The sequence below is a fragment of the Ambystoma mexicanum genome, chromosome 13 (genome assembly GCF_040938575.1).
Source record: "Ambystoma mexicanum isolate Mex_15411 chromosome 13, UKY_AmexF1_1, whole genome shotgun sequence".
Lineage (NCBI taxonomy): Eukaryota > Metazoa > Chordata > Amphibia > Caudata > Ambystomatidae > Ambystoma > Ambystoma mexicanum.
The window spans coordinates 689,255,120-689,268,622 of NC_090938.1; the positions used below are offsets into that span (position 1 = coordinate 689,255,120).

Sequence of the window (13,503 nt, forward strand, 5' to 3'; positions counted from 1 at the left end):
TTCCCTTGAATCCCAGATCTTTGTTTCACATGTTTCTCTTTGGCTCGATTTAAAAAAAAAAACATGTTTAGCCCTTACTTGTACTAGTACCAATTGCCTGTGAGTCCACAATACAAAACGGACACATCAAGGCCAGCCTCCACCGTTCCTAATCTGAGGAACACCTCTGTAAATCCCTTGTCCGGTGGGGTGTCCCAAACAAGGGAACATAGCCTTCCTACCGTGCGGAGAGCAAGTCTACCCCCTCTCAATCTTGAGGTCAGGCTCCACGGTGGAGTTTTTGCCCGATTCATCTGAATTAATTACGGGCCGAAAAGAGGGCTGCCAGTGGCGCAGATTCAACAGGCATTTTCCTCATTCAAAGCTGCCAACAAATTTTAGCTGGTTCTGGATATGTTCAACATTCATAGCAGATTCTAATATTTTTGCATGAAACAGCAAAGAAGTAAATTCCTGTTGAATGCTATAATTCCCAATACTTCATTTATATAAAAAAAAAAAAAAAAAAAAAAAAAAACACCACATTTCACCCCCTCTTCCTTAGGAATGCACTCTAAATAGGATCCTATATCATGCAACTGTTCAGAGTTTCTCCTAACATCTTCTTTCCGAATTTCAAATACCTTGACTAACGATAATAATACAAAGTTTAAAGCTGGTAAGGTGTTCGGCCTCAGTCTTGTCTCTAGCGATTAGGAAATTCAGTTAGAATGGGCGAGTGCAAAGAGTCATTAGCCCATAGCTCTGATATCACTATCAGAGTGTCAAAATGTTCAGGCATGTTAGACCAAGAGTCTCGAGATGGGCCTTCCTCCGCTTGGGCGATACTCAACCAGTCCTCCACAAATTCCTCTGCAACAAAAGGTTTGTTGGAGGCAGAAGAAGCTTCCATGGGTTCTTCCCGGTTCATAACCGTCTCAGACAACATTACACTGCAAGGGAAGTGCCCCCCAATTCTTGAGGGGGGATTGAGGATGCATGCAAAGTAAAATCCAGATTCAAAGACTTCTCAAAGGCTACTGTCAACAGGCCTGCCATTTCCAAGTTGAAGACAGCACCCTCTTTGTAATCATTAGGAAGGACAAATTCCCTACAGAATGGTTCAATGTCGGTAGGAGGCAGCAAGCAGGGCGGGTCATCATCTGAGGTCACCTCACCTTTTGCATGACTATGTAGATTCATACAAAGCAAAGCAGGCTCCCAATGAAGCTACAACGCACTCTTCCTTCAGGAAGTTCTCGTTTAAGCAGTTCCGCTCCGGCAGTCTGGACATGCAGCCACCTGTGCATTTCGCCATCCGGTGATATGTACTACTTCGTATGTATATTCCTGCAGTTCTGCTGCTATGCGGGCAAGGCGAGGGGTGGCCGTTCTTGTCCCTCCTGGGCTAAGCATGTGTACCAACAGCTTATGGTTCGTCACCAGATGGAATTTGGTGCTCCAGGCATATGTCGTGAAATCTGCTGCCCATGCGCAAGCCAGCATTTAAATTGTCGAACAGTTCATCGCTGCTCGGTACAGTGCCTTGGAGGCGAACAACACTACCTGCTCCACATCGCCCTTCCATTGAGTCAATGTTGCTCCTAGGCCGTAGACACTGGCATCTGTGGTTATAATGGTCTTCCATTGTGGGTTTAACAGCGGTAGGCAGGGGGCATGTGTGATGCAATCCATCACCTTTTTAAACACTTCCTGCTGCTCTGCTCCCCACTTGCACTCGGACCCCTTTTTCTGTAATTCGCGCATGGGAGCTATGGTTTCCGAAACGTTCTGTACAAACTTAGCGTACTATTCAGCCATTCCCAAAAAGGATCTCAGTTGGACGGATCTGGAGCTTTCACAATAGCCTGGATCAGGTCTTTCTTCAGGCTGATGCCTGCTCTTGAGAATTTGTAGCCCAAGTCCTCTACTTCATCTGCCCTGAAGACACACTTGTCAAATCATAGACGGGCTCCCGCTTCTTGTAGGCGTGTCAGCACTTCATGCAGCACCGTATTGTGCGTTTGGACATCGGCTGCATATACCAGAATGACGTCCCGGAAGTACACTCCATTGCCAATCCTCCTCAGTAGCGAGTCCATCATGCATTGGAAAGCGGAGGCGGCTGATGATGGACCAAACGGCATACGGGTGAACTGGTATGTGGCGAATGCCGTCAGGGACCTCGATTCTTTGTGTAGGCCGATGTTGGTATGCGTCCCTCATGTCAAGTTTTGAGAAAACTTTGGCCTCTTTCATTAGGAGTAATTCATGGATACTGGAGAGTGGGTAGCTATCCGTTACCACCTCAAGATTCAGGCTGCAGAAATCTATGCATATGCGCAGACGGTTTGAGTGCCGTTTATTGATTAAGACCACCAGGCTCAACCACTCAAGCATCTTGGAGCATCCTGGCTTGCTGTTCCTGTAGTGCTCCTCTTGCAGTGGCAGGGACCAACGCCAGTTTATGTTTGATTGGGACGGCTCCATGCGTTAGCTTCATTTTATGCGCATAGTTCCTTATTTTTCCTGGTTCATCAACGAACAGCTCGCGATAATCTTCTCTGGATACTGGTGGGCCCTCTGAGGTGAATGATGGCACTTGTTCTTCCATGCTGGCATCTAGTTGCATTTGCAATTGTGCTTGAGCATCCCAACACAGCATGGCTGGTCCTCTTTCAGAAAGGTATACTTTGCTCTCTGTTACTCTCCCTTTAAATTCAATGCTGATTTGTATGTAGCCCAGTAAGTTTACTGTGGTTCCGTCAAAGGCAGTTGGTCTGTGCTTCGTCATGTGTACTTCCACTCGGTCTTTCCCTACCATTTCTTTGTACACAGCAAGGGGTATTATGGTTAGATCAGATCCGGAGTCAGCCATGACCCTTGTTTCATTGCTGTCGACTTTGATGACGCAGTGAGGCTTTTCCCTATGAGCAGAGATGCCGTTAAATTAAGGTGGGACATCCCTAATCTTCCGATGACTCTTCCATCCTAGCTGTATTGCTGTGGCCATTTTCCTACCTCTCCACGTGCAGGCGGCGGCCACGTGTCCAAAACTGTGGCACTTTGAACACTCTTTGTTCCTGGCCGGACACTCCTCGTCATTGGCAAGGTGACTGGGTCCTGGCACTTCTGTAGCATTTTGCCGGTTCTCTGATCTACTGTCCTTGGTGTTTGGCTGCCATCGCTCCCTTCTCCCTTTGAATTGTAGTGCTTGTACTTCCGGCTCTGGGCAGCTCCCCCCAAATTTCTTTCCCCTCCCAGAGGTCTCCTCCACTGCTCTGGCTATTTGTATCACCTTATCCACTAGTAGTGTTTTTTCCAGGATTAACTTATCCTGTATCTTACGGCTGTTGGTGTGCAGGGTCAACAGGTTGCATATTATTTCCTCCGACGTATCCCCAAAGGCACACAAGGCAGCCAGTTCTCTCAGTTCCATAACATATCATCCACTGGCTCAGCCGGCTCTTGTTTCTGTAAAACCTAATTCTGTGCAATGGCTCAGCCGGGTCTTGTTTCTAAAAAACCTAATTCTGTGCAATACGATATTCTCACTAGACGAAAACGTCTTCACAAACAGCCTCGCTGCATTCAGTTTCAATCCTGCAAAGATTCTCTGGCCTTCCACCCCTAGTGAGTTCAGTAGCGGGGCCCTCTTTCTTGCTGCTGCGAAGTTCGCGCCACCCTATGCTTCCATGTACGTCACAAACATGGGTTCCCACTGCGGCCAGGGTAGGGCTGGCCTACCTGGGGACTGGAGAAATGCTGGCGGTGGTGTGGTGCCTTGCAGAATATCCGCTGTGGGTCGTCACTTCTGTTCTTATCGACAATTATGTTGTGGCCTCTCAAAGATCACTCAGACACTTTCTGGTGTGACACTGTGATGATGGTCTCTTTTCCCTCCATTTGCTGAGTCAGGGATTTCGGCTGCCATCCATCAAACCAAGTCAGTGGCTCTGTCTGATGTGGTTCCATTAGTAGTAATGAAGGACATCTCCTCTGATCTCCTGATTGAGATCACAACGGCCATTAATGTCTCTTGCCAGACAGGCTGCATCCCACATGATCTTAAGGTGGCAACAGTGATCCACCTCCTTAAAAAGCCTTCGCTGGACCCCACACTTTCCAATTTTCGCCCCATCTCACTCCTACCTTTTTTTATGAAGCTCTTGGAGGCCCCGATTTCTCCACTTCCGTCATCCTTTATGGAGACCTCTGATCTTTTCGACCCTGCTCAGTCAGGTTTTAGGCCTCGCCGATATGGCTAGGCTGGTGGATCCTAGGGGGTTGGCACCTTGATTTTACTCGATCTCTCGGTGGCTTTTGATACCGTGGACCACCCTACCCTGCTGGCCCACCTAGCACAGGTGGAAATTTCTGGTCAAGTTCTTGCCTGGTTCACTTCCTTTCTGGCTGACAGAACTCAAACACGGTCATTTCCTCATTTCAGGATCTTTCCAACTGGGGCGTGGGGTGCAGCAGGGCTCCGCCTAGTCTCCTATCCTTTTTAATATCTACATCTGGCCATTGGTGTGTCCCATCCACTCCTTCGGTATCAGTTGCTACTCATATTCCGATGACACTCAGATAATGATTCATTTGGATCTAGAGCAGGCTGAGATGTCATTGTGCCTGCAGTGCCTGTCTGCTGTAGGAGATTGGATGAACCACAATTGGCTAGCACTCAATGGAGACAAAACAGAGGTGTTGGTGGTTGGCTCTCCCCCTGATCCTTCACTTTGGGTGTCCTCGTTCTGGCCATCTTCTTTGTGCCCTCTTCCTGTTGTGAAAGTGAAGAATTTAGGAGTGGTCATCTCTGCTACTCTTTCCTGGGTCTGTGGTCCTGTCCCTTTGCAACCCGCCCCGAATGTCTTTCGCTCGCACGCACGCATCTTTTCTTTTCCGAGAGGTCAGGTGATCTCTTGCGAGATTGCGCTCTACACCCATCCTGGATTATTTTATTTATCACCCAAGCAGACTTTAAATCCATGGATGTGCTCTCATGTTATCTGATGAGAGGAACATAAGAGGGAGTTGAAGAGCTGACAAAAGCATGGTGTCCACAGGGCCGTGGCAGATTTTTGGCACGCATACACTGGACTAAATTGAAAGGTGGGCCCTGGCTGCGACATGCAAATGCGGCCCTTCAGCTTACCATTGAAATAGTGTGCACAGGGGTGAATATCGTGAAAAGGTCCCAGGCAGTGTCCAGGTACATCGCCATTTATTTTTTGTTGGATCCAATAGCGAACAGTCATAGTTACAATAGACCCCCCTGGGCACCTCCCTCTGGAGCAAGGGATTAACTCAAGGGCTGCGCAAACACCAGTTGAGAAGTTGCCGTTTGTACCGCTGCAGCCGCAGGGCATTGCTCGGAGCTGGCACGTCCAGAGAGGATGGATGGATGGATGGGAGTGCTTGCCTCCCGTCTGGCTGTCAATCCTGGCCTCTGGGGTGGCAGGGGTTTGGGGGGAGGGGAGGTGCAGCCTGGGGAACAGGCCACAAGCCGGCAATTTAAAGTACTACTGCCCTCTCTTGCTTGTAGAGAAGAGTGTGGCCTCTGGGTAAATGGGTGAACATGTGTCATTCCACAAGCTACCTGAAAAAGGCAGAACGTTTATTTACCACACAGTAGGTTAAAGCATAATTTACCATACATCCAAACGAGTAACAAGAAATATGTGCTATTTAACAATATACATCAGAGGGGCCCTCCATCCCCATGGATTAGGACGACAGCTATAACGGGCCGGGTACCCCGAAGAACACCAAAAAAACAAAGAAGCTGGAGTGTGCTATGAAAACAAAACATCTGCTTGTGTAGTTGTGTGTTTTTATTTTTTTTTCAGATGCCCGGTTAGGTCCAAGTTCAAGATGGCAGCTGTATGCGTCGGATCGACCTATATACATGCCGGACACCAGCTGCGTAGCATCAGCAGGCTGGACTCCCAGAATCAGTGGCACCTCTGCCCCAGAGCGATGCACAGGGAACTCTCTTCCCCTACCTCTCAAAGTATCTTACTACTTACATGCACTGATGTTCTCTGAGTGTCTGACAGTTCTAACTCCCGTCATCTTCACACATGGAGAATGGGCTCTGGCTCACGTGCTGTGCGTGCCCACGTTTTAGTTAGCCGGCCCCCATAATTCAGCAGCATTATTAATGGAGGATGGGATGGCCAGGGGTCGCAACTGGGACCCCTAGTGACCCTGGGAAGGACAGACTGGTTGGGCCCAGGGTCAATGTGTCTTTATAGTTTATGCCTTGGCACATGTGGTTCGGTGACCAAGAACCTTGAGGGGGTTCAATCACAGGGCACTGTTAAGCATAGTTTGTAAACTATTATCATGTTTCACACAAATGGTTAAAGGATTGAGGTCGAACTGGACAGCAGGGCTGATGTCCTAATGTGCTAACCAGCCCAAACCATCAGTGTGTCACAGCTGATAACAGAGTTGGTACCTCTTAAACCAAGTGCGTCTTCAATCACCATTACCCTCACTTACCCGTTTCTCCACAGCGTGATTCGATGACGACATCTGGGAACTCCTCCTTCACTGCACTTTCCAATTCCAGGTAGTGGGACTCAAACCCACAGTGCTTACTATGAAAAGGGACATGAAATGCAAAGGTCACATTCCGCAGGAGACACCAATTAGTATCACAGAGCTTGCTGCACACAGCATCACGCTCTCAAGCGAGAAGACAGAATATACAGTGGAGGCAGAGGATGAGTTGTGCCTGGAATAAGTGTGAGTGTACCTGCAGATCAGCACGGTACCCCTTAATGTACCCATTATTGTGGTAGAGTGAGTGAAGGCCCTTTAAGGTGCCCGATTTTGTGCCTGTGGGATAGTGAGAGAGAATCTCTCTATGGGTGCTTGTTTTGAGCCGGAGGAGAGCAAGCGGCCCCTCTCTGGAACAGTCCCTGTATGTAGCCTGTGTGATAGTAAGCCATGTGTAACCTATAAGAGTGTAAGGAGAGCTCTGGGAGGTGCCTGGGTACCACCATGTGGAGCAGCAGGGCGAGACATCAAGGAGAGAACCCATAAAAGGCATCTGGGTAAGCAGTCTGGGTTAGAAAGTGGGGCTCTTTAGAAGGTCTGCGGTTCTGTGTAGTAGCGAGGTGAGCTCTTCAGAGAATTCTTAGCTTGGAGCCAATAGACCATCAATGGGAGCTCTGTAGAAGGACTCTGGCTCTGGGTCGAAGTGAGATGAGCTTCCAGAATTCACAGTTTGGCGCCAGTCAGTGAAGGGAGCTCTGTGGAACAACTATGGCCCATGGTAGTAGTGGAGAGCGCCCTCAGGAGTATTCCTCATGAGCAAGCGGAGCTCTGTAGAAGGTCGTGGTCCATGGGTTTGGAGTCGGACAGTGAGAGGAACTCCGTAGAAGGACTATGGCCAGGGTAGTAGAGGAATGCACTCTCAGGAGTATTCCTACTGTGGAGCTGATGGGTGAGGGGAGCTCTGTACAAAGTTGTGGTCCAGGCGAGTAGTGAGGCAAGCGCCCGGGATTCCTAGATTGGAGCCAGTCAGTGAGGGGGAACTCTGTAGAAGGACTCCGGCCGTGTTAGTAGTGAGGTGAGCTCCCAGAATTGCTAGTTTGGGGCTGCCCGTCAGTGAGGAGAACTTTGTAGAAGGTCTGGGGTAATAATGGAGTGTGAGCCCAGGAGTATTCCTCGTTGGCAAACATTTCTGTTAAAGTGTAATGCTATGAAAGTGAGGAATATGGTTTACTTTTTGCCAGATCAGCTGCATGCCAAATCTGGTGACCTTGCAGGGATGAGATCAGCAGTTACAGCCACTATTGGGACAGTACGATATATATACACACACACATCTCAGTTACAAATTAAGACACATTTGTGGAAATGCAACTTGCATCTGCAATGTGCATATCAGTAAGATGCATGCCTGTATAAAAGAATGACCAAGAACAGGTAACTTTATTAACAATGTATCACTTGTGTGATGGGGAAGACAACCTGAAAAGCAGAAGGTTGCCCAGATAGTAGTTCAAAACAGCCATCACAAGACAGTGTTACTTAAAAATACAGGCATAGTCTGAGTCGCCCACAGCAAGTTTGTAACATCATCCCAGCTAGGACACATTCCACTACCATAGCTCACAACCTTTTGTGGCCCTTGAGTGGCTGAAAACCCACTACCTCCACATCCTACTCTTCCTCGTCTCGGTACTTACTTGTGAGGTGGTAACCACCTCCCGCAGGATCCCGTCCTTTATTTTTACCATCTTCTCTGATGCACCGCCTCTTCCCATCAGGGCATAACCTGGCGCTGACTCAACACCAACCAGTTGTTTTCAGGCATGCATCACATGATCTGGGCAGCGAGGTGCAGGTTGCCATCAGAATTATAGCTCAACACTAAGGTGGAGGACCTTGGGGGTTGCTGATCTGTCTGGGAACAAGTGAAGTGTGTGCGAGTTAGTGTGACCTTGGCTCTCCTCCGGACCCATCTCTGTATCTGTCGGATGCATTGTTACAATCGTAAGAATAACATTGTGTTAGAGTAGCTAATTAATTGTTAGGTCAGCTCACTGTGGATGACAAACCCAGCAGCACCCACGTGAACGAAGGCGAACAGATGAAGATGGACCAATGGCCTGGAATCCCATATGTAGCAGGCCCTACATCTATAGGTATTGTAGAATTGTACTGTATACAACATTAGTAACACTTTTTGTGCTTATAATATACTGCACATGCCAACGGACCTCAGAACGCTCCGTGACAGCAGAGTTATTTGCCGATGTATTCTTATTTTTGTAGAAATAATAAATACTTATTATACTTGCAAGAGTGTCTTGGGTCTTTTTCCCTAGCGGGCTGTATTTTTTCTGGTGTGAGCGTGCAGGTGCAAGCTTTAAGCTGCTACCCATTCCTCCTATATGGCGGAAGCTGACTTGGGAGGCCTGCGAGAGGCGAATAAGGTCATGGAAGATGGAATGGATCCACCCCGTTTTGCGGGCGTTCAGGTCACATGTTGAGTTCATATTGAACTTGGTGTATGATGGCATTGTGGCTTCAGCGATGGCCATAGGGTCAGTCGTTTCAGTGTGTAAGCACCTGCACATTAAAGATTTGAATTCTGATTTGCATCAGAAGACTATTGCAATGAAGATCCCATTTGTAGGCCGGATGCTGTTCTGAGACACTCTTGAGGACAAGTTCTAAGGTGGACAAAGATGTGGGCACTCTACCTAAAAAGATGGCCGTCGTGCCCATCTAAGCGACCTGCAATGCCCTGCTCCTCCAGGCAAAGCAACAGTGGGCACCACTCTACTAGTCGTAAGTGGTTGATGTAGGGGAGGCATGATATCACAAGTATGACACTGACAAAATAGGTACAACTTGTAAAACCTTCATTGAAGTTTCTGGGGTTGGAGAAACTCCTACTTTGCCCTATAATTAAGATGGGCGTAGACTAGACCATCAAACAATAAACAAAACAGTCCTGGTGGAGTCCTTCAAATCAAAATGGCCTATGCTAACAAAACCTAACGCCTGCCCCATCTCTTGTACAAAAAGGAGAAATGTATGTAAAGGAAAAATCAGTGGTCAAAAGAATAAATGTGGCTGAATCACCTCTCCTCCCCACGTTAGACCACATGGAGTAAGGCAGTCCCTGTAAGCAGAATGACAACTCAGGCTCAGGGGGGTTTAAACACATGAACAGTTCAAGACATGGATTGAGGGCTGCCTGGGCTTCCACATTAAAGTTGCTCTTCCCAGACTTTCAAACAGTGTTTCACAAAAAGGTTCACTTTGGTCCCCCTTTGTAGGTCTCAGACCTCAAAACCAAATTCAACAAGGGTGCCCCCCTTACCCAAGCTTATTACACTTCGGGTCTCCCTCAGGTCGGGCTCAGAACGCTTTGGGATGTCGAAGACTTTCAAATGCACATGGCTTTCTTTACCTACCTCTGTAGGACCACTTCGACTAAAATGTCAAGGATAAACTTTCACTCTCCCCTTCCCTAGGAGAGAATTTAGCTTACTTCGCTTTTGCAGTTCTTTTGTTTTATCGTTACAAACAATGCACCCTTCACTGAGACTCGAGTGAGTTACTTCCCTTCCCCGGACCACTCCGTTACTCAGTACCACTGATTTCAGAGCTGTCCTTACTTCAAAGTTCATTCACAGGTCTGCCTCTCCTCGTGTATCATCCAAACAGGTGCAGCCTTCACTCGCGATATAATGTTGCCCCTTCAATCTTAACACACACCAGTCTCTCAGGTCGCTTGCCAACTCACTGGCTCTGCGAGTTTCTTTCTTGGTTTTACGATTTCCAATTCACAAGTCAAGGTTAGTACCAAAGGCTTGGCCTTGCCTCCCCAACTCTGCCATTTACACAGGAGAGTGGCTGGCGTCCTTGGAACACAATGTAGCCTTCTCATGTGGGATCTGGCCTTCTCCATGTGTCTTTCTCGGCCTGTTGGAGGCAACCACTTCCAGTAAAAAGCCTGGGGTTTTCGACCCACTGCTCTCGTCCCTTGGTCCGTTGCTCTGCTCCAGTAGGATTGCCTTCGCCCCGGAAGTGCTGCTCGTACTCGTGTTCCGCCTTGCTCAGGGTGCGTCTCTAGGTTCTGTCTTTCATCCGTGCGAGGTATGCACTTAAAGTCAAGTGCCTGACTTTGCCAGACCAGATTACAGGACATGTCCAGTACGATGAATGAGAGTTAGTCTTGTTACTCCCAGTCATCATCTCGGCCCAGGGTTTGTGTAAAGAAAAGGGGGGCGGGGTTAGTCAGGACCGGAGAGAATCCTAAAAGATATGATGGGTTACATGAACAAAAAAGGGGGGGGGGGGGACACCAGCTGCGGTCTCAGCCCCACTCCCTGATGGCCCCTCTCCCAGGTGATCCTCCCGCACTGGTTCACTCCCAGGATCTGTATTCCTCCTGCACTGGTTCACTCCCAGGGTCTGTATTCAAAGGCGATGGCCGTGCCCTGGTCACCAGAGAGAGAACTCTCTGGGGACTAGCGGGTTAGACACCCTCTGGTTTCTCACATTGCCCAGAAGATCATCTCCTGCCAAACAGAGGTCCTGGCAGCAGGCCAATTGGAGGTTGCCTGCAGAAATTCTGGACTCGGTGGAACCAGTTATCTGGGGACGTCGATGAACAATCTTGGTGGGGTTACATGTTGGAGTTCTCCTCGCCCCCACTGTTATTGGGCCTGGTTGCCAAGCCACCCCCCTAGGGGACGGTACAAGAGGACTGACATGCACCTTGCCATTCAGGAACTTCTGATGTTTATGGCCTGAAGAGTGACCAGGTTGGAGCGGGGGCAAGAGAGTTTACTCTGTCATCTTCTTTGTTCCCAAAAACCTGAAATAGGGTCTCGTCATTGATTTGAAGAAACTGAATCGACAGGTGGTCATGAGCCTCTTTAAGATAGAATGCCATAAAAGGATAATTCCTCTGTCCAGGACATGGACTTCGCCTCCCTGGACCTTCAGGATGCATATTTTCACATTCCAGTCTGGGATCCATACCAGCACTTTTTGAGGTTTCTATTGGAGGCAGAGCATTTTCAGTTCGGTATCAGTATCCTTTCCATCAGGCTGAAATCTGCGCCAAGGACTTCCACAAGTCCTAGGACCAGCGGTGGCTGCTTTTGATCCAGGTGTTCTGGTAACCTCAGGAAAGAAAGAAAACTAAAAAAGCAATAATATTAAAAAAGCAATAATATAAAAAAAAAAAAGAAAAACTGGCAGAAGTCCACCCCGCAGCAAGAGGCAAGTTATGGTCACTGGAGGGGCAGGGGGACGGGGATTGCCGAGCAAGGGTCCCGTTAGTGATTATTTAGAGTCAGGCATTTTGAATTTGTTCTTTGACATCCAGGTGTTCCCCTATCTGGGTGATTGGTTCCTCAGAGCGCCATCCCGTGAGCTACTGATGAAACATGTGAACATGACCTGCACACTCCTCAGGGACCTGGGCTTCATCCTCATCTTCTCCAAATCCAGGCTCCAGTCGTCTCTGGACTTGCAGTTTATAGGAGCCAGCTTCTGGACTTCGATAGGGAGGGTGCTTCTTCCAGAGGACAGGGATCTCTGGATTCTTTGCCGGCTTCCATAGGAGCCTCAGCAAGGGATTTTCTGCAGGTCCAGGGACACATAGCTGCTTGTTTAATCCTTGTGCCGTCGGTTCATCTTCACCTGCAGCCTCTTCTTTTGCACCTCCTCAGGTTTTGGACCGATGATGGACTTCGGCGTCCGGGTGCCTGCCCTGCCGGCACCTGCAATGGTGGTTGCTAACACCCAATCTTCTGAAGGAGTTTTGTGAGGGGTCAGAAATGTGGGGCAGACAACAAGTGCCATTTTATTAACATAAGTTTCAATAAACTTATCACTATCCCTACCATGAGGATTTGCCTGCCTAAAATAAACTGAAGGAAACCATAACAACAGATATCTGGCCCTCACACTTGGACATTAAATACACAAAAAAATATATGGCAATTCACAACAACAACCGCATTTGTAATATTCACAATCTCTATTTATAACCTGGGTGAATGGTTTGAAGATGGTTTCAGTTCCAATGTTCACCAAAAAGAAACAAGGAAATCTGGGTTTGTAACGGTTCCAACACAGTTCTTTGTATCTTCAATGTGTCAGAGGTTTCAATAATCTAATGTCCAACAAAAGAAAGATTGCTCTTCTTCCTTGAATAGATATTTTCAGTTAATAAAATAGCATCAATGATATTCTTGGTCAGGATGATTTGCCACAACTAAAACAGCTTATTGATATCAGCTTTTCTTAGCTCTGCTTTCAACACCATAAATCACAGTTTCTATCTTTGTCAGGGTAACTTCATAGCACTTCCACCAGGTTTACTCTCATACCAGGTTTACTTCTACAAGGATTCACCATGCAGGTCTACTCGCCTGCCCGATAGCTTTCCACAATCCACACTGCGTTTGAAGTTCTAGATCTACTGACAACCAAAAGTTCACAACAGCTTCAGCAGTTAAGACAAGATTCACATGGGTGATTCTTATTTATTCGTATTTAGTTTATTACCAAAAAAGACAAACAAATGTGTCCATTATCATCTAGAACATAAAAAGAAACATGCATGTTCCTGTTCATCCAAGTCACTCAAACATTTGTCAGCGTTTACTGCGGGGGATTAGCATGAATTCATCTTTACTTTCCATCAGGTAAACAAGCTAATCGTTGGAAATCTCTACATTTCCTTTAGAAATGATTTACAAATGTCATGTTAAGGCGCATGTTCATTTAAAATTATTGTTCCAACATAAAAGTTCCACCATTCGTTTCCATTTAATAGTGGTCTCTCTCAAATAAAACGCCCCAAATACCTTATTCTGATGTCTCTCAAGGAGGGACAGAATAAAGTAAAATGTTGCAGAGCTTCCACTACATAGTCGACAATTTTCATCTTCGAAATCTCCGAACCTTCGACACTTGTATTTCCTTAGTGTGGAATAGGTTCATTCAGAATTTCATGAATAAGCAACGATGGTA

At 47.4% G+C, this 13,503-nt stretch overlaps 1 protein-coding gene across 1 annotated transcript in view; it reads right to left on the reverse strand.

Annotated features, from left to right (window-relative positions):
• The window catches only part of MIEN1 (migration and invasion enhancer 1), a 70,095-nt gene that overhangs the window by 16,942 nt on the left and 39,650 nt on the right, over nucleotides 1-13,503 (reverse strand). Inside the window, exon 2 of the mRNA XM_069634738.1 lies at nucleotides 6,487-6,584. Coding sequence (XP_069490839.1) covers nucleotides 6,487-6,584 — 98 coding nt within the window. The remainder of the gene's footprint in view (nucleotides 1-6,486; nucleotides 6,585-13,503) is intronic.